General features: G+C 49.6%; 1 protein-coding gene across 2 annotated transcripts in view; it reads right to left on the bottom strand.

Annotated features, from left to right (window-relative positions):
- The window catches only part of BPIFB4 (BPI fold containing family B member 4), a 28,959-nt gene that overhangs the window by 4,176 nt on the left and 4,545 nt on the right, over nt 1–20,238 (bottom strand). For both annotated transcript variants that reach the window (XM_082745985.1, XM_082745986.1), the window contains exons 5-15: nt 19,665–19,769; nt 18,762–18,905; nt 16,023–16,086; nt 15,512–15,572; nt 14,317–14,408; nt 12,495–12,698; nt 10,955–11,008; nt 7,811–7,981; nt 5,596–5,663; nt 3,132–3,174; nt 1,343–1,406 (exon numbers count right to left, since the gene is read on the bottom strand). In XM_082745985.1, coding sequence (XP_082602111.1) covers nt 1,343–1,406; nt 3,132–3,174; nt 5,596–5,663; nt 7,811–7,981; nt 10,955–11,008; nt 12,495–12,698; nt 14,317–14,408; nt 15,512–15,572; nt 16,023–16,086; nt 18,762–18,905; nt 19,665–19,769 — 1,070 coding nt within the window. The remainder of the gene's footprint in view (nt 1–1,342; nt 1,407–3,131; nt 3,175–5,595; nt 5,664–7,810; nt 7,982–10,954; nt 11,009–12,494; nt 12,699–14,316; nt 14,409–15,511; nt 15,573–16,022; nt 16,087–18,761; nt 18,906–19,664; nt 19,770–20,238) is intronic.

Here is a 20,238-nt window from a genome sequence, read left to right as displayed (position 1 = left end):
CAGGACTTTTCAGAGAGCTAAGAACATGGCGAACCTACCCCAGGGCAGTGTACTCAGAATTTCCCAAACTTGCTTGGCCATGGAACCCTCTTCTTAAGAGCACCTCTTAGGACTAATTTTTCATGGAACCCACTTTGAGAATCATGGTCCTAATCCAGTCTCTCACTTTTGAGACTGGTAAATTGCATGACCGTGAAATCGAGAGACTTGCTGCCAAGTTCACACCACCTCTTGGTGACCAAGCCTGGGCTAGAGTCTTCACTTCTTGCCTCAAGGGTCAGTCCAGCCCATCCTTGCTCCTGGCATCCCTGGCCTTGGAGACCAGGGCCTTCCTGGAATTGACATTCAGCCTCCTCTGGTGAGTTTCCAGGATAAAGGCCTCCCCAGATGAAGCCCTGCAGAGCAGCTCTTCTCCATCCTCCACAAGGGGGAAGAGGGGAGAAGGGAGTTGGGGCCAGGTTGGCGGAGGCCTTGGGGGCGTGGTTTCCAATGACAACAGGTTCAGCTCTCCCAGCCTCCAGTGGCCCCACAGCTCCAGTAACTTCCTGGTAATATCCCCAAGGCACCACAGAGTGGAGGAATCATGCTCCTTCCTTTTGTTCTATGAAGCAGAAAACCCTGTCACTGATCACCTGGCTGCCAAGGGCCCAGATTCTGGGTCCGGTAAGAACAATTTCAGCTTTATCTGTACTGACGGAACTCTTTACAATAATAACATATTCACATAATCCCTATAGAAGTAAAATTAAATACACAATTAAAAATCAACCAGGGCCATCATGCTGTGAATATACCTACCAATACTAAATTTGCACCTAACAAGGCTTAAGCAGGTAAATTTCATGTGATGTGTATTTTACCCCAACTAAAAATAAACACACAACAAAGAATCAGGAAATATCTTGGACTTTTTTTTTTTTAATGGAGAAAAAAGAATTTAAAAGTAACTCTAACCAGATACTAAGATGAATTGCCTCTGGGAGGTGAGGTGTTACTTTCTAAACTGTTCCGGATTTTGGAAAACGTACGCACATATCATTTTCGTAGGTAATCAGAATTTTACATAGATAATGAGAAAAACAAAACAATCAGCCAAATAAGGAAGAAGGAGGAGGAGCAGGAGAAGAAGGAGAAAGAGAACAGAGCAGAAGCGGCAAATAAGGAAGCTGCTGGCCCCCTGGGGCAACATTTGCATTCAGAGGGTTAAAAACATAGGCTTAGGATGCTGTTCTCAGAAAGACAGTTGAGGCAGAACGGCTATGTGTCAAATATTTCCAGCAAACCAGCAGCTTGCGGGCCCTCGAGCCACACCCCCCTACAGAGGCATGGCCATAGCTCTCACCGTTCATGGCGGGCAGAAACGCCAGGTCAAAGATCTTCTCCACCAGCACCTCCAGGAGGCCAACCTGCAGGGAACAAGGAAAACTCAACCCTTGCAGCAGTTCACTTGGATCCCCAAGGGCTCCTTGAGGCCCCGCTCTGAGGCCCAAGCAGGAGGCGCAGGGTTGCTCTGGGAGAATCTGGGAGCTGCCATGACTCCAGAACCACTGAGTTGGACAGCCACAAGGCACATCAGTCGGCCTGCTGTCTGTGCGGTTAGGAGAGGCCCAGAGCAGGGCCAGTGCTGGTCCAAGGCTCGTGGTGAGGCAGGGACTGGGGGAGGCCCAAGGCCTGTAGTCTATGGTGATGTCACGCAGGGCCCCAGGGGCTGTGTCACCAACACTCCAGGTTCCCATCCAGCTCAGCCTTTGTGGGCCTCTGGGAAGCCTTTCTGACCTCTCAGACCCTCAGCTTCCTCAGCTGTAAAATGGGCCAACAAGCCCCACTTTAAGGAGGCAGCCAGGATTATAGGCAGATCAGCTGAAATGCTCTGTCCTGAGACTTTTCATGTGTGTGCGTGTGCATCTCAATGTCTCTAAGCCTCGGTTTCCACAGCTGAAAACGGGTGTGAGGAGCCCTTCCTCTGTAGGCTGTAAAAGCCAAATGTAAACTCCTCTATGTAAAGTATGAGCCTTGGCGAGAACCACACGGTAGGACCGTAGTAAGCGCACGGGACTCTTATCCCAGTGCCATGACCTTGGACACGCCACCCAACTTCTCTCTGCATTCGGCTGCCTTATGTGGACAATGGGATAATAACTGTACCCAAATCGGAAGTTTGTCATGAGGATTAAATAAGAGAAGTTTGTTTGAACAAAGAAAAAAAATTAAGGAAAACAAAAGCTTAATTGGGTGCCCCATGCCCGCGTCTGTTGTCCCCGAACTATTCTCTAATTTCACACTGTGGGAGCTGTTTCTTCTGCCTGGAGTCTGGAGATGGAGATTCCAGTTCTGGTCCCCACTGTGTCCCAACCAGCTGCCAGGCATGTTGCTGCCCAGGCCCAGGCCCCAGTTCCCCCACTTATAAAATGATGCTGGTGACACCCAACTCCACGGGTTGGAGCAGCTGGGGTTGCAAACAGGAAGAAGGCAGTGCAACAGGTACTTGAGTTTTCTCTGCACAGGTGGAAATCTCACCCCAGCTCATTCTGATAAGCAGGCACCTGCTTAGTCATCAATTTGTAAAAGAAAAGGGAGGCATGTCTGGAGACTTTGGTGGTGTGTGGGGGGGACCCAAGAATCAACAAAGAAATGAGGAAACAGGACCAGATCCTGGAATCTGGGCGTCTCAGATTAGAAAGGCAGCGCTCCGGAGCTCGAAGGTAAAATGATGGCTAGAAATAAACCCAGACCTGTTTGCTGAGGCTCAGAGTGGACTGGGGTGGCTCGAGATTACATGGGAATCAGTGGCAAAGCCAACCCCTGCTTCCAGAAAGGCAGGGGTCCCACAGGACAAGGCGGTCCCATAGGACACCACTTCCCCAGCCCGAAGTGGAGGGATCGGGGCCAAGTGGCCTCCACGGAAGTGGTGGGTTACAATGGGACAGCCTCACTGGCAGAGCTGGAGCTGTGAGTTCATACTCTGCACCTCCCCGGCTTTGTGGGTCTCCATTTCCCCACCTGTAAATGAGGCCTGCCAGAGATGATGCCAATGCTTTCACATTCTCCACCTCCCTGGGCCCCGGCCAGCCACACGGGGTGGGGGACCATTCCCAGAAGACCTTGACCTGGGGCCTGAGCTTAGTACTTACATCAAAGTTGCCTACATTTGAGGTTCTGAGGTTGAGGTGAGTCCTGCCAAGAAAGCACACAGCCCGTTAGAAGGAGCGATTGCCTGAGAGTCGTAAGAGGCTGTATTTCAATAAACTCTAAGAAGCCCCCCCACCAGCATCCTCACAAAGGCGTCCCGGGATCTCCGGGAGACATAAATAAGAACAGTGTTGAGGTCCAGGGAGTGAGCACCAACTGTATGCCAGACATGGTGCCTGGGCTTTTCTACCATACACGGTAGCCCCCCTTCCCCGAGGTCGTCTTGTCCACGGGCTCAGTGGCCTGTGCTCAGCTGTGGCCTGGAGGAGATGATCCCCCTTCTGACTTATTATCGGAAGGTCCTACGTCATTCACCTGCCTTCATCTCATCGCGTGGGCATTTTATCATCTCACATCATCCCAAGAAGAAGGGTGAGTATAGGGTCCCCTGGATGGCTCAGTCAGTTAAGTGTCTGACTCTTGATTGTGGCTCAGATCGGGCCCCATGCTGGGCGCCGCACTGAGCCTGGAGCCTGCTTGTCCCTCTCCCTCTGCTCCTCCCTCAGTTTGTGCTGTCTCTTTCTCAAACAAATAAATAAATAAAATCTTAAAAAAAGAAGGGTGAGTATAGTACAGTATTTTGAAAGAGAGGCCATTTACATAACTTTTACTACAGTATATTATTATAATTGTTTTATTTATGGGTTATTGTTGTTACCCTCCTGCTGTGCCTAATTTATAAATTGTTTTCACAAGTATGTGTGCCTAGCACTCACGTGTAGCTGGGACGTGGTACTCCCTGTGCTTTTAGGCAGCCACTGGGGGGTCTTGGAGCTTATCTCCCATGGATCAGAAGGGACGGCTGTACGTCCGGCTCAAATCATAGCTGTGACTCCTACTGGCTGTGTGTTCCTGTCCTGTGACACCTATCGACTGTGTGTCCCCCTCTGCCAAGAGAGGGGCTGCCAGGACTGAATGAACAATCCAAGTAGAGCCCGTGCCTGGTACACGGCGCAGGTCGTGCACCCAGGAGTGATTGTTCCCACCTGGCTTGATCCTTTCTGCCAGCCCCTGGGGGAGGAACCTGAGGCTCCAGGGGACCCTGCCGTGTCTACAGAGCTCGGGAGGCAAAGCCCAAAGATGGGGACTCATGCCCCGAGATGTGTTCTTGGCCGCTGCACCATTCTGAGGAGGGGGCCCGAGGCCAGGGTTCGAGGTCTCTCTCTGCACCATGAGGGTCTCTGTCTCGCTGCACTTGAATCTCACCTGCAAAGTGACAGCCCCACCCGAGGGAGGCCAGACCAGACTTGCCTGGGCCAGAGTCACTGGAGCCCTTGCACATTTTCAGCACAGAAACCAGGGCTGACTTCCACTCCCGCTCCTCCTTCCCCCTTGGTCTCTCCATCCACAGGACCTGAACTTTTCCCTGACCTTCCAAGTTTGCCTGCCCTGCTCTCACTGCCTGAGGCCCCCCGCTGGCCCCTTCTCCCCATCCAGGCCTCAGGTCAGCATCACCTCCTTAGAGACACTTGGATGCTTCTGGATTCATGTCATATTCCGAGAAATTCCCACTAATGGACTTGATAAGTATTTGTTGTAAGGAGAATAACTTATAATGAACTAGGCACGTGTACACACACACTCCTACTGGCTGGAGACAATTGTACACACACTCTCATCTGTCTTGAAGTAGGAATCATAATAGTACTTACCGCAGTAGCCTGAGGTCAGGGATGAAATGAATTGGGACCCATTTAGGGCTTAACTCAATACCTGGCCCAGAGAGTGCATCCAACAGGTAGCGGCTGTTCTCATGAGTGCTACGAGGTAGGGACTATTATCCCCATTTTCAGGTGAGCAAACTGAATTCCAGAGAGGGAGAGTCACTTGGCCCATGTCACACAGCCAGTCAGTGGTCACATTAGGATTGGAACTCATACTGCTTGGCTCCAAAGTGCGTGCTTGTAACGGAGTGGGGCGGCTCAAGACAGACCTGGGCTGGCCCAGAGCCCTTCTCTGTACCCACGGTGAGGCCCCGAGTCAGTAAACCGTCCTCTCTAAGCCTAGTTGTCTGTCTTCTCTTTAAAATGGGAGAATAGGAGCCTCGACTCTACAAGGCCATTGCAAGGCTAAACAAGGTCATGCATATTAATACCTCGTGCAAAGCCTGGAACATCATCCTCACGCCCATCACTGTTATTATTATTGACATTGTAGTTGTTGTTGGCCGTGGGTCCTCTCTATGAAGCTCACGGCATCACCTGCCCTGCCCAGCTCGCACCAGTGGCCTTGACAGTCATAGCCCAGTTTCACCCCTGCAGCCTCTGGGATGGACCCAGCCCTGACAGCCATGCGAGGGGACCTCCAGTGTCCTCCCAGGGGTCCCTTCAGGAGCTGGTTCCAGGCAGGGCAGCACCAAAGAGGCCTTTCTGAGCAGCAGGGGCCCGAGTCCACAAACCCTCTTACTTGTCCAGCTTGGCATCAATCATGAGTTTATCTCCCTCCACGGAAAACATGGCCAAGAGTTCTGTGTCCTGGAAGAAAGGGGGTGACAATGAGGCGCTGCTGGCAGCGGGGGCTGTGTGTGTGCGGTGACCACTAGGTGCTGCATTACACAGGGTGTCTCTCCCCCAAGGTCTTGGTCAAACCTCCCTTTACTAGCCAAGACCCCAGTTACGCTCCCTTTAGGATGGATATCCCCACTCTGGAGATCCAACACACCAACAAGTGTGTTGCTTTCAAGTAAGTCAGCAGGGCCGAGTGAACGTTGGGCAGAAAGACCAGACTCGCAGGGAGCAGCGATCCCTTGGCTGGTGGGGATGTCTGAGCTGTCTCAGGGTTGGGGGACTGTAGCCTATGAACCCTGCTCCAGATGAGCCACTGTAGGGGATTGGGCATCATTAATGTCAAGCACAAGGGCCCCACCCCCATTCCCAGCAGAGGGCATGAAAGGTCCAGACTCAACCCCTCTCTGGCAGAGTCTGGGTCATAGGAATGTTCCTCTTTACTTCCCTGCTTCCCCCACCAAATAATAAAATAAAATAAATTGGTCTTGTGGGAAAAAGGAAGCTCTAACACACCCCGGTAACATTATTGCTAGCAACGATAGTAACAAAAATTAGGATGATGGAGGACTGGATGCTCTGGGTGTGTATGGCAGGGACCCGCATGGGCGTGCAAAATCATCCCATCCATACATGAACTGAGGCCTGAAGAATTTGACCACGTGAAAAAGAAGGTGTGAGGGTGATCCGGGCACTGGGAAAAGTATGTGCAAAAGCCCCGGGGCAAGAAAGAGGTTGGCATTAGAGGGAAGAGAGAAGGCTAGAGAGCAAGGAGGTAAGAGGACTGCAGGAGACTGGAGTGAGAAGGGGCCAGACCAGGCAGGGCTAGCAGGCTGGAAAGAAGTCATGGCTGCATCCCGGGGCTACTGGGGAGTCATGGCAGGGCTCTGAACTGGATCATATGACATTTGGGATTTGGAAATATTTCCACACAGCAGGGACTAAGCAACAAGGGGCAGCCATCTCCACTCCCTGGGTGAGAACCAGCTCTTTTAATCTGGCATCTGTTGATGCCTAGAAATGACCCTCAGCACACCCTGGCTTGGCATACTCTTGCTGAAAATGCCCATTTCCTGGATTAGAGGTGGCCCATTCGGTCTTGAGCCCTGGTAGATGAGCCTGAGAAGACACAGCAAATGGGACAGAAGCCTAAGTGTCTGAATCTTAAGCTTTAGCCATCAAGGGGGAAGTGGTACTTAACACAGCACATTGCTTCAACAAATATTTACTGAGCACCTTCTATGTGCGGGACCCTGTGCGAGGCTCTGAGGATCCTGTAGTGAAGAAGACAATGCACATCTCTGCCCAGCAGTAAATTAACAAACACATTATATGGTGTCAGGTTAAGTCCATGAACCACATAAAACAAGGAAGACAGAGAGAGAGAGGAAAGCCAGACAATGGGGAAGACCTTGTCTTGGGAAGACCTCTCTGGGAAGGTGACAAGTGAGTCATGCAAACACCTGGGGCAAGAGCATTGCAAGCAGCAGATAAAACAGCATTTGCAAAGGCCCTGGGGTAGAACTCCACCTGGCATGTTGGTGAAAGAGGGAAAGGGGAAGGAGCTGAAGGGTAACCAGGGGATGATCTAGAAGAACTCTGTGGGTCATTGTTAGGGGATGGGCTTTTGTTTCAGGATTGAAAGGAAAAGTTTTGCCAAAAGGAGCCACATGGTTTTAAGAGGATTCCCCTCTATGAGATAACTGAAAATTACTGTATTTGTATGTGGGTCCCAGGGACATGAGAACCAGCACCATCTGCCTTGGTTCCTCTTTCTTCATCATCTAGTAGAAAGCGTAACCCAGAGTAGGTGCTCAACACAAATTGCTGAATGCATGAATTGCCACCTGGGAAGGAACACTTACAGTTTTCCAGGTACCACTCTGAGCATCTTACTAATACCTGCTGCCACCCCCACAAAGTAGAGGAGAAAATGAAGCTCCGACAGAGGGAGTGATCCAACTAAGGTTATAGCTGCAAGTACTAAAGACTGGATTTGAATCAGCTCATCTGGCCCCATGGGGGGCTTGTAGTCATTGTAGTTGGTCCGTGGGTATTTGAAGGGGTCTAGGGACTTCAGAAGACCATGGCGTCCCCACCGCATCACCGATACTTACCACATCGATGAGGCAGATAGTGGTCTCGACATCATTGGGCTGGGAGACCATGACCTCAGAGGTGGCGAACACCTTCACCAGTGCCTCGTCCTTCTGCAATGTCACTGAAGGTGGGTTTGGCACCTGGATCCTGATGGTGAGTGGGAAGGACTCAGGGTACTGCTGGAACACCTGGGGGTGGACACCAGGCCAGAGTCAGTGGAGCCCTAGAGAGTTGTGGTTCCAGTGGACCATCAACCAACCTCTAAACATATGGCCCAGGGTCTCAGACTGGGCATCTTCCAATCCAACAGGATTGCTCAAGCCCTACAAACCGCATGCCGGGGCTCTGACCTGCTGCTGGGTTTGGGGAGGGGGCTGCTCTTTCTGTGCCTTTTGCATAGGGTTAATGGGAGAATTAAAAAGTGTGTGTGTGTGTGGGGGGGGTGACAGCAAGTCTTCGAGCTCAATGCCTAATGCCTGGAAATGCTCAGAACCTGCTGTTGAGCAAGCTGGGTTCACTAGGACATTCGCCATTGAATTGAGTCACCGTAACAACTCCATGGGGTATTTTTTTCTCCATGTTATAGATTTAAAAAACGAAACAAAACTGAGGCTCAAGCAAATGGTCTAAGGTCAGCAGGAGATCTGAGGCTCCAGCCCAGGTCTATGCCTCTCAGAAGTCCAGGGTCTCCCTCCCCTCTTGCTCTTCTCGATGCCCCACCTGGAATGGGAAAGCCACAGTTCAGGGTGCCTTGAAGGGAAGTCCCAGAGCAGGACACAGACTACCTGGATTGGCTGGGGTCTCTAGAGACCCATGGTGGTAGGAATCGGAGCCTGTTTGCTGCAAATGGATTCCCTAAATGCTAATTAGCTAAAAGGAGAATTCATCAAGCAATCCATTCCCATATTTGCTAAATAAATGTTTCATCAAAAAAATTATTTGAAGGGGGCTGACTGTGGCTCAGTGGGTTGGGGCCTCTGCCATTGGCTCGGGTTGTGGTCTCGGGGGTCCTGGGATCAAGCCGCACATTGGGCTCTCTGCTCAGCGGGGAGCCTGCTTCCCCCTCTCTCTCTGCCTGCCTCTCTGCCTACTTGTGATCTCTGTCTGTCAAATAAATAAGATCTCAAAAAATTTTATTTGAAAGAACACTTTTCTTTCTTCTTCTTTTTTAAAGCTTTTATTTATTTATTTAACAGAGAGAGACAGTGAGAGAGGGAACACAAGCAGTGGGAGAGGGAAAAGCAGGTTCCCCACTGAGGAGGGAGCCAGACATGGGACTCGATCCCAGGACTCCAGGATCATGACCTGAGCCGAAGGCAGATGCCTAACTGACTGAGCCACCCAGGTGCCTTAAAGGGAAATTCTTCTGAACAAACTGGGTCTATTGGCAAATCTAGTAAATTCAGCCAAATGACCACTTAGTGAACTCACCCTTCGGCAAACTGCTTTCAACAAATCAGGGACTTGGTGGACTGTTTTTTCCTAAAGGGATTTTCAGGATAGCTGGAGGGGCCTACCCCAACATACACAGTCTCTAACAACTAGGAATACCTTCCTTCGCAGGGACGTGGAGAGTCCCCCTCAAACTCTCCCCACAGCAGCAGGAGATGCAGGATGCTCCTCCCAGCTCTGATGAAGCCTCTCGTGGTGACTCCACCCCGACCTGGGTCTCCAGGATACACTCCTCTGTGTCCAGCCTGAATCCTCCCCCTGCTGCAGACCCAGCCCTGCTACTGCTGCATTGTGTGGCTCCTCTGAGCCTCTTTTCCCGGTCCGTAAAATGGATTGCTCCTCTCTTCTGGCCCCATTAATGCGGGGGAGAGGGGTGATTAAAACCAAATAAAAGAGCGTCTTCTTAATTTTTTTTCACAAGCTGTAAGGTACAGTTAACGTAAGAAGGGACCCAGTAAATCAAAGGTCGGGTTGACTGACGGCTCTCCCTGCCTCTCAGAGCTGCCGCTATTTACGATGTTAGATAATGGTGCTTTGCCATTCAGCTTCCAACCACACGAGGGCGATAGTGACCATTTGTTGAGTTGGGTCTCCCTTCCTGCCTCTGAATTACAACCGGAAACAGAACTGGTAGAACAGGGAAGTGTCTAAAATGGTTGTAGGTTACAGCAATGACACTTACTACGTAAGAAGCTCTTTGCAGCAGGGGCAAAGTAACAGGCTTGGGACCCACACTGGGACAAGAACTGGGATCAGAAAGGCCTTTGTTCCCACTGTACCTAGCTACTAATCTGATAAGAGCTCACTTACCCCCACCCCTTTTTTTAAATTATTTTATTTTTTTTTTTAAGATTTTATTTATTTATTTGACAGACAGAGATCACAAGTAGGCAGATAGGCAGGCAGAGAGAGAAGGGAAGAAGCAGGCTCTCTGCGAGAGCCCTATGTAGGGCTCGATCCCAGAACCCTGAGATCACGACCTGAGCCGAAGGCATTGGCTTTAACCCACTGAGCCACCCAGGCGCCCCTACCCCCACCCGTTTTAAAAAAGATTTTGTTACTATAAAGAAGAACAATAACAGCGAACATTTATCAAATGCGTACTGGGCCTATGTTCAGATCCCAGGTTCACAGCCACACAACAAAGTGGGTGTTGCTATCCCTATTTTCTAGATGAGAAAACCGAGGCCCAGTGAGAAGTCACTTGCCTATGGTAGTGTGGTTGAGACAAACTGATCTAGAATTCAAAATCATGTTTCTCTGTTCCACATATCTGACTCTTCCCATCTAAGCCATCCTCTACCTGCATGTGCTCTGTGTCAGCATCTTTATATGAATTATCACCTTCATGCCCTTACTCTCCTAGATGAAGCTGTAGAGTGGGAGTTAGCACCCTTTTTTGACAAATGAGGAAGCTAAGGCTCAGAGATGTTAAGACTCTTACCTGAAGACACACAGCAACAAAGTAGCCAGGGCAAGATTAGAGCTAAGCAGGTTAGTCTATTGAAGAGCTCAGGGTCTTTCCACCTCAACCCTCCAGGCTGCCCCTGCCCATAAAAATTTGGATACCATACCTTCATCACTATACCCCTAAGGAGGGTGTCAGATCCCCCCACCCTGGTGGTGAGTGTCTTCCTTCTGATCCAGTTCCTGGGACAGTTAGAAGGAGGGCAGGGCTGAAGACCAGGGGACACATCTGCCTTACCTACCTTGGGAATCAGAGCTCCCAGTGTGGACGTGGTGAGAGGAGGAAGCTCTTCAAACTGCAGAACAAGAGAAAGGGTCATGTGAGTCTCTGAGGTTATGGGGACAGATGAAGTTGTTAACACTGATTAAACTTCCACACACCCTCAGACAACTGGTGGGGGGGCACATTCTTCTCCTCAAAGAGCCCTTCGGGGGCCCTGCCTGCCCAACAGCAACCACCATACTGATCATGGTAGCTGTTTTGTGGTTAAGTGGACAGGGCCAGCCACATAAGCTCACCGCAGACCTGACTCTTTCTCCTCTAAGTGTAATTCTTGATTAAAACAATTCAGCATCAGTGAGTCCATGTGCATAACCCAGTGTCCAGTAAAGGCATAATTCTGCCATATCTCTGAACAACCCGTACTATTATTTACTTAATGTATTCTTCCAACTGACTTGCTTTTAAAGACCTCAAACACTGGAAAGCCAGTACCATTTGACAGAAAGACATGGCAACTGGAAAAATAAATGCAATAAAAACAAAATAATGCCATTACATTCTGCTTGGATATCATTGTCTGTGGAGGGCTACAGGTGTGAGTTCTGTTCTCTCTGAGTTAAAAAGAAGACACTTAAAAGTTCAAGAGAGGGTTAACTACATACTAGCACTAAGTGGAGACTTCCCTTTTGATGGAACGAAGATGGACACTAATCATATGGTGTTTTTTTTTTTTTTTTTTTTTTTTGAGAACGTCTTATTCTTAGTAGATAGACACAAGTTTATGGAGTGAAATGTCATGTTTCCAAAAACTTAAATTGTTCAACAATAACTAGCTAGCTAACTAGATGACAGGTTAGATAGGTGGATGAATGGAAGGATGGGTGGATGAGAAGATGGAGAGATGGAAGAATGGATGGGGGGAATGGGTGGGTGGACAGATGACTAGAATGATAGATATATAGATAAGTCGGTGGGTACATGGGTAAATAAGCAGATGGATGGATGGATTGGTAGACATGAAACAAATATGGCAAAATATTAACTGGTGAATCTAGGTGAAGGATGCTTGGGCATTAATTGTGTTATTTTGTAACTTTTCTGAAGGTTTGAAATTTTCACGAGAAAAGGTTTGGAAAGAAAATTATTCTGGATCATACCTTATTCTTATGTATCACTTAGTTTTTTATTATCAATGTTTACCAAGTGAAAGGGCTCTAAGCATTTATATTGCGACACCTATATGGGAATATATTATAAGCCTTTTAAGAAGGATTGCATAAAATTAAGTAGAACTGACTAGGAGCAACTTTCTCATCATATGACTTGATGTTATTTCATTCCATGACTGTGAATTGCCTAAAATCATCCCAGGCACCATGCTTTGGTAAACACTAATGTAATCAGTACATGTCTGTGAGTGGGAAATGAGTGGGGGTTGGACTATCTACTACAGTTCTTGCTTTAAAGCAATTTCCCCGAGGTTGTGGCGACTAGACAGGATCAGAGGGGAGCTCTTTGCTGCCCAGCCCAGGCCACCTCTCCATGGGGCCGAGACTCACCATGCCATTGGTGATGTCGATATCCAGTGCTCCCTGCTTCTGCAGGAGCGCCAACACTGAGCCCAGGAAGTTGGCAGAAATGGCCAATTGTGAGTTGGTGTTTTCACCCATGGGGGGCAAGTCTGGCATCCTTTGTTTGGGAGACACGGCTGGCCGCCCCAGTGGATAGTCAACGAGCTCTCCTCCAGCCTCCCCAACCAGAGTCTGGGGAAGCAGAGAGAAAAGGGGTCACAGGGAGGGGTAAGGGGAGATGAGTGGAGGAGGAGGCTGAGATTGGGGTGAAGTCCTGAATCTGCCGCCAAGCCACCTTCCTTGATTAGACCCACTGGGTCTGGGTTACCTTTTCTTTCATGGCCCCAGCTCTTCTTCATTTGTGATGGAATGGAACTTCTTAAGAGTTCTCACTTTATGACCACTTCTAGCCCTCTTTTGCTTTCAGGACACGTATGACATAGATTCTCCCCCTTTCAGTCTTGCCAAAACGAGTTAGCATGTTATGGATCTGCCAAATGCTGTGGCGTATCTACTCTCTAGAGACCAGACATGTCTCCATGGTTTACAAATGTGCATGGTCTGCCTTTGGGGACTTCTCCACCTCCTGGAGAGTCACTCTGTCCCTACTGCCCCAGCCAGGCCCTGCCACCCACCCTCTCATGACTCCCACCACATCACCTTCCCCCACACTGTTCCAAACCTCCCCTGCACTCTTCTCTTATAATGGCCAACTTATCTGGCAGGTCTTAGTTTAAGTGTCACTTCCTCCAAGAAGTGCTCCATGACCTCCCGGGTTACATCGTTTCTCCTTGCTTTAGGCTCTGATATTGTGGGATCCTCATCACAGTACTCATGAGCCTTAGTTGTGTATTCTTCTGAGTGACTCTTGGATGGCCTATCCCCTCCAATGGACTATAAGCTCCATGAGGACAGAGAACTCACCTTGTTCAACCATGCACCTCCATCCCTGGCCCAGAGTCTGGCAAACAGCAGGTAACCAACAAATACCTCCTGAATGGCTATTGTTTATGAATAGACAAGGTGTGCCTGTGTATGTGTGCATAAGCAGGCTGTGTCTGGGGCTGCGTGGGTGTTCACCTGCAGCTCTGTCTCTAATGGAGCAAAGTGGGGGGATGCACCCATGTTGGAACAGCCCAGGAGAAGCACGCATGCGTGTGCCCCATGCAGTCAGGGTCCAGATGCCGCTGTGGGCTAGAACCAGCTCATGCTGGCTCATGGCACTCTTGTGATATTCTGTACTTGTCTTCCCAGCTCTTTAGTGATATCAAGTTGGTAGCTTGAAATGGGCCACAGAGGCAGTATTTAGACCATGGAAATCCGCAAATACTACAAATCAGGACTTTTTTTTTTTTTTTTTTTTTTTTAACATCATAAAGAGCTGGCTGTTAGCGCTCATCAACCCCCTATTGGCCAGATTCATTCCTCCAGCAGACCCAAGCTTGTAGCAGCAGAAGGTGGACTGCCTGGGTTTGGATCCAAGGCTCACATTTACTCGCTGTGTGACCATGGGCAAGTGGCTTGATATCTGTGCTTCAGTTTCCTCACTAAGGGTTCATCTTATTATGTCGTATGGTTGTGAAGATAGCCTGTGTTCATCGACATAGGACACTTGGAATGTGCCTGAAAAGTAGTAAGCCCTTGGTAAGTGTTGGTTGTGATTATGTTTCTGATGTGGCTCCTAGAAGGTCCTCAAGTCATCAGAAGAGGGTCCTGTTCATACGTTGTTTCCAAGACATTGAGTAGAAGCCCATGGGTCTGGCAATCACCCCCTGCCCGCCTCCCCCGGCCCCCAAGCCCCGGCACTCACATTGAGGTCCAGCTCCAGGAATTCCCCAGTCACAAGCGGAAGGCTGGAGAAGGTATACTGGACACTTCCCAATATCCCCAGAGGAACCAGAGCTGCCGGCAAAGGTAGGGGTCACGGGAAGTCCCCTTGACCCTCCGAGATGCCTTCCCTCCTTGTTCCCCAAAGCAGGTAAAGCGTCAAGGCTCCAGATCCAGACAACATGAAAAGACCAAGAGCTCTGGTTTCAAATTCCAGCTCTGCCTCTTCCTTGCTATGTAACCTCTGGCAAGACACTGCACCTCTAGGAACTTGTTTCCTCCTCTGTAAAATGGGCTTAACAGAACCCCTTGGACTATACTGTAGGGTCCGTGAGATTCTGGATATTGATAAACTTTGTAAACTGTGAAGTACTGTGACCAGGGAGGAAGTTTTAAGGTTCCACAATGTGGTGCTGAGTTGAAGCTGGGATGTCCCTGACTGCTTGTATCCAACAGCCCCATCATCTGGGCTCTTCCTCCCTTGTTCCTGGCCACAAAGGAAGAGAATTTTATCTGTCTGGGTAAGTCATCCTCAAACTGCCTGGGGTCCCTAGAGATGTGACAGCCACCCCAGAGGGGTGCGCTTTATGGCCGTTAGGACCTATAGGCCCTCATAAGTCAGGAGCCTCTGTGATGTTGTGGTCTATATGAAAGGAGATCCCTGGAACAAGCTGTGCATGAACTGCGCAACTATATGGGGCAGGTTTGCCTTCAGGAATGTTCACTAAGAAATCTTGGATCATGGGGTGGTGTTGGAGCCTGGTTCTGAGGATCCGGACAGTCGCCACCATGTCTCCTGCTCTTCATTCTCTAGTCCCTCCCCAGGCTGAAGCCAGCCCCCCATTGTAGAGATGAGGAAACTGGAAAGTCTTTCCAAGTCCACACCGTTTTCAGGGCAGAGCCAGGACTCAAACCCAGCACTGCCCCCACCCCACCCCCCACCCCATCACAGTCTAGAGCCTGAGACTCCAGGCCAGGTGGGAAGCTCCTCCCTCCAGGGGCATGCCTGGCCAGGTAACCTCTCTCTAGTGGCACCAGCCACACCACACTATGAGGGCCTCAGCAGGTGTGTCCCCACCACACTGGACCCTCCTCCTAGACACACTATGTCCCCATGGCTGGGCCCAGATCAGGGCTGGCAGATGTTGGCTGAATGAAGCAAAGCAGGAAGGACTTACAGTCCACGAGACCCAGCTGGTCGTTGACAAGACCCAGAACCACGTCCACGATGGGGCAGAGCTGTAGGGGGAGATGGTATGAGGCTCCAGGGCTGGGGAGGGGAAGGGTGCCCGGATACTGACAATAGCCAGCATTTCCTGCCTGCTCGCTCTGTGCCTGGCACGGTCCACCCCACAGCCCTATGGGGAAGGCTCTCTCAAAATCCCCATTTTATAGCTAGGAAAACCAAGACTCAGAGAGGGGATAGGATCATCATGCAGCTTGGAAGCACCCGAGCTGGGATTCAAACCAGAACAGGTGACCATTATGCTCCACTTCCTTATGCTTTCACTAATCTGTCCGTCCATGGTCCTCCAGGTCCTCCCCATACCCCAAGAATATACCCCAGCCCTCTGGCTCCCACCATCCCTTTGGGTCACCTGTATGCCCACAGGGATGGAGCCGACCTGTGGTCCCTCAGTCTGGGGAAAGTCTGTGCTTCCAGCCTCCCGATCCAGGGTGGGTTCTTACCAGGTCAGGGAGGACGTTGGCCAGGACTCTGTTCACTAAGTTGTCCACGAGGTTGGGGAGAAGCCTGAGGAGAGAGGAGTGGAGGGAAGGAGGGAGCTCACCATGCTTGCCCACACTCAGGCTCCCTAGCCAGGCCCTGACCACCAAGAACTGGAAAATTGTTCAGGAAGTTAGAAGGACAGTGGCTGGGCCTGACTGGACAGGTGATCCTAGAAATCACTTGGCTTTTCATTCAATTTATTCACTCGTCTGCCTGTCTGCCCATCTGTTTGTTCATCCATCCATCCATCTATCCATACATCCAACCAACAAACAAATGCTCCTTGAACTCTGCAACGGGCCAGGCCCCCTTCATGAGTGCAAAAGTCATTCCTTCCTGCTCATCTGGCCCTCTAGTGAGCTGCTTGGTGCAGCTTTGTGCAGTCTTCCCAAAGCCAAATGAACATATCACTTGATCCAAGCACCTAGCACAGTTTCTGGGGCATAGTAGATGCTCAGTTAATGTTTGTGGAAGGCAGGTAAAACATGATCTTGTGGTCCACAAGCAGAAATGAGTTGTTGATGTTGAAATGCCTGGGACATATGATCGGTCCTACAAAGAAACAGGTCCAGAGAAGGGGTCCAGAGTGAGTTCTAAGTCCATCACCAACTGTAAACTAACTGTTCTAACCAGTTAGTCAAGTGTGTGTGTGTGGGGTGGGGGGAAATCACAGTGTTGATGCAAGGACAAAACACACAGATGGACAGATAGACAGACGACTTGTAAAACAAGCATGTTCTGAGGCTTTGCAGTGTGATGGGAAGGTGAGTGGAAACATGGCTTTCTTACCACAAAGAGTAACAAACAGTTCATCCCCTTAAAAATCTAGCCATCTCTGCCCCCAGCAACCACTACCTGCCTGTGCCTGCTCACATCATAGCTGACCATCCAGCACTTGCCGGTTAGACAGAGCCAAGAACTTCTTGAGATTGTGTCCTAATTAGAATGTTTCAAGATGCATTTTGGCCTCCTTTTTAAGGGGATGAGTATCTCAGGGGGCTTTGTCTTGGTTCCAGTTCTCCTTGGAGGATAAAACCCTTGAGAATTCACTTGCCTGTTTACCCATGCATGGGTGCGTGTGTGTGCCCGCATGTGTGGGTGAGGGAGCCTCGGGATTTCATCTGTGTACACTCAGGGCACAGACTGTTTTCTTTTTCTGGGAAATTATCTGGCAGACACATCAGCCTGTGTTTAAAATGTGTGTAAATGGTTATTCATTGTAACCTGTTTGTCAAAGCAGAAGTTCAGACAAATTATCATGTCCCCACACCAGGCGACTAGACAAACACATGGTGGTTCGTCCAGACAATGGAATACTACATGGCCGTTAAAACAAGGACGAAACTCTCAATGTTCAAACACAGAAAAATCTCCGAACAGAGTAAAAGAAAAAGACGAAGTGCAAAATGGGGTGTGTAAGGTGTACTTATGTGTGTTCAAAGGAGGGTTGGGAATGAGAATTTAAGTTCATGTTTGCTTCATTGATAGAAAGGAATTGGAAGGAGAATCAGGAGAGAAGCACAGTGAGCTTGCTGGGGAGGGGCAGATGGGAGTCCAGGTTAGAAACGAGCTCTTCAGTCTGTGCATTTTTAGTTATGTATATACATATATATTTTTAAAGATTAATTTATCTATTGGAGAGAGAGAGAGCAGGAGAGGGGCAAAGGAAGAGAGAGAGAATCTCAAGCAGACTCCTTGCTTGGAGAGCCCAGTGCGGGGCTTTATCTCATGACCCTGCGATCATGACCTGAGCCAAAATCAGGAGTCAGACACTCAGCCAACTGAGCCACTCAGGCATCCCTATTTTTTTTTTTTTTTAATATTTTGAGCCATGTGTTACCAAACATATTTCCTAGTGAAAATGTGAATGTAAAAATCTGTGAGGTTTCTAGGTGTTTCTCTCTGCCTCCTCTCCTCACCAAAATATCAGGGGCCAGTTTTCTATGTCCTTAACTACCCTAGAGCAGACACAAAGACTCAGAGGAGCTCATGTGAATCAGAAATTCTTGAGTCCAAATGGCACAATGATTTTTTTACTCCCAAAATCTAGGTAGGATGAGCACAGGAGTGATAGGGAGAAAAGATTGATAACACAGGAGGGGAAGGAGTAGGGGGTGGAGGTCTCAAAGAGAGAAGCCAAAGAAGCATCTCCCATGATGAGGACCAGACAGTGAAAAGAAAGGACTCAGCTCTGAGCTGCCCTGATGTGCCCTCATTCAAGACCATCACTTGGGGGCAGCATAGCCCTCAATACACAGACACTTGAAACCTCTCCAAACAGAGTATGGGGACTTGGCCATTTTGTGGGGAGAGCATAACAGAAAAAACTCAACCCCTAACCAACACTGCCTTGGACAGAACCAGCTGGGAAATTTCCCCATGAGTAGGAGCTCCAAGGGACACAAAACTCCCACTAGACATATATTCAGAAAACCCTGAAAATGTACCAGATTCTGTACTAAGTGTTTTGAACTCATTATCTCAATTTCAAAGGGAAAAAAATCACCTCCTTCCCATAGACAAAGAAACTGGAGCACAGAGAGGGCAACAGAGTTGCTCAAAGTCACACAGCAAGGAATAGTGTAGCTGAAGTTTGAACTCCAGGCTGCTTCTAGAGCCTTTACCCGGAGCCATATGGTTTGTCAAAGATGGACCACTCCACCATCTCCCAAGGCACTCCACTGCCCACTGGTACTCACCCCCGAAGCAGCTTGACTTTGATACCCCCCAACAGGGTGTCACATCGCTCAATAACCAGCCTAGGGTAGCCCGTGCGGTCCATGGTCAGCCGGACCTTGGCAGTGATGTTCACTTCCACAGCGATGTCCAGGAAGCCAATGAGACTAGAGGAGATCATGGGGCCGGTGAGATAGTGAGTCAACCTCGACTGCCAGGCAGCTCAGCTTCATTCAGTTCTACATAGAACCTTTCACCTTGGCCTTGAGCCTTGCTCTCCCCGCCTCTTGCTTTTGGGCATCTATTAAGCCCCTTACTCATCTCTAGGGGTCCAAACCAGAAGGCTTCCCTGCTCCCTCTACATCTCTGAACAAATCTATCTCCCCCTTAGTCCATGAGATCGGTCAATAAATGAGCTCTACACATAAAATCTGGTTTCCAAGGTGACTACCCATTGACCTAGCAATACAGACATGACCTCATTCCACAGGGAGAATTCAGCGCAGAAGTCCACTGTCTGAGTTCCTTGGATAAGCACCTACTTTGTGGCAGGCCCTCTGCATGGAGGCTTTTGCTTGCCTTCCTTCACCTGTGGCCACAGCCACCTGGAAAGGAGATGTCATTACGCCCATTGCAGGCGAAGACACAAAGGCTCAGTGACATGACGGGGCTGACCCGAGGTCACACAGCTTTAAAGAGAGTCAGGATTCAAACTCAGGATGTCACACCTTCCTTCACTGCTGACAGGGACCACAGGATGACCTCAGCTCAAAAGTATAAGTCATGCACTGGTAACGCATTAGGTCTTACTATTCCCCACATTGTGGACAAAGAGGCCGAGGGCCAGAGAAGGGAAATGAGCTGCCCAAGATCACCCAGCCAGGACACAGGGTGACGGGGACCCCTCTGGGGCTGAGGGCACACACCTTTTCCCGTTGATGGCCACACGGGTGTACAGGCTCAGGTAGACACCCACACCGGGCAGGAGCCGCACGGACACCCGGGGGAGGGTCAACTCCACGATGCGCAGCCTGCATAGGACAGGGTGGTAAGATGGGGTCATCCCCTCCCCACCTGCCACCTTCCACTAGGAGTCTCACGCCACCCCCTTCTCTGTGCTGCATTCATCCCTCCTGCCTCTAAAGAGACCTGAAGAAATGAAAGGGGAAGAATGCATGGCCCATCGCCCTACTGCTTGGAGACGCACTGTTTACATTTCCTTTGGATTTTTTTTTTTTTTCGTAATGATGCCATTCCCTCTGCTTGTCCCTGCCCCTTCTTTGCCTGGTTCCTTCTTACATATTCTCAGATTACAGTGTAAGACCCTCTCCCTCCAGGAAGCCTTCCCTGACCTCCCCCATTATACACATCTTCATTTCCCCATAAACTGCTTACCAGTGTTATAATTGTATGATTATTTTCAGGGGTTTTTATGAAAGCTCATATGCCCCATCAGCCTGTAAGCTCCATGAGGACAAGAGACACGTTTTTCGCTGACCA

Source organism: Mustela nivalis (genome assembly GCF_964662115.1).
Source record: "Mustela nivalis genome assembly, chromosome: 8".
NCBI lineage: Eukaryota > Metazoa > Chordata > Mammalia > Carnivora > Mustelidae > Mustela > Mustela nivalis.
Note: the sequence above shows the minus strand (reverse complement) of the source record. Positions and strands in the feature narration are given on the sequence as shown.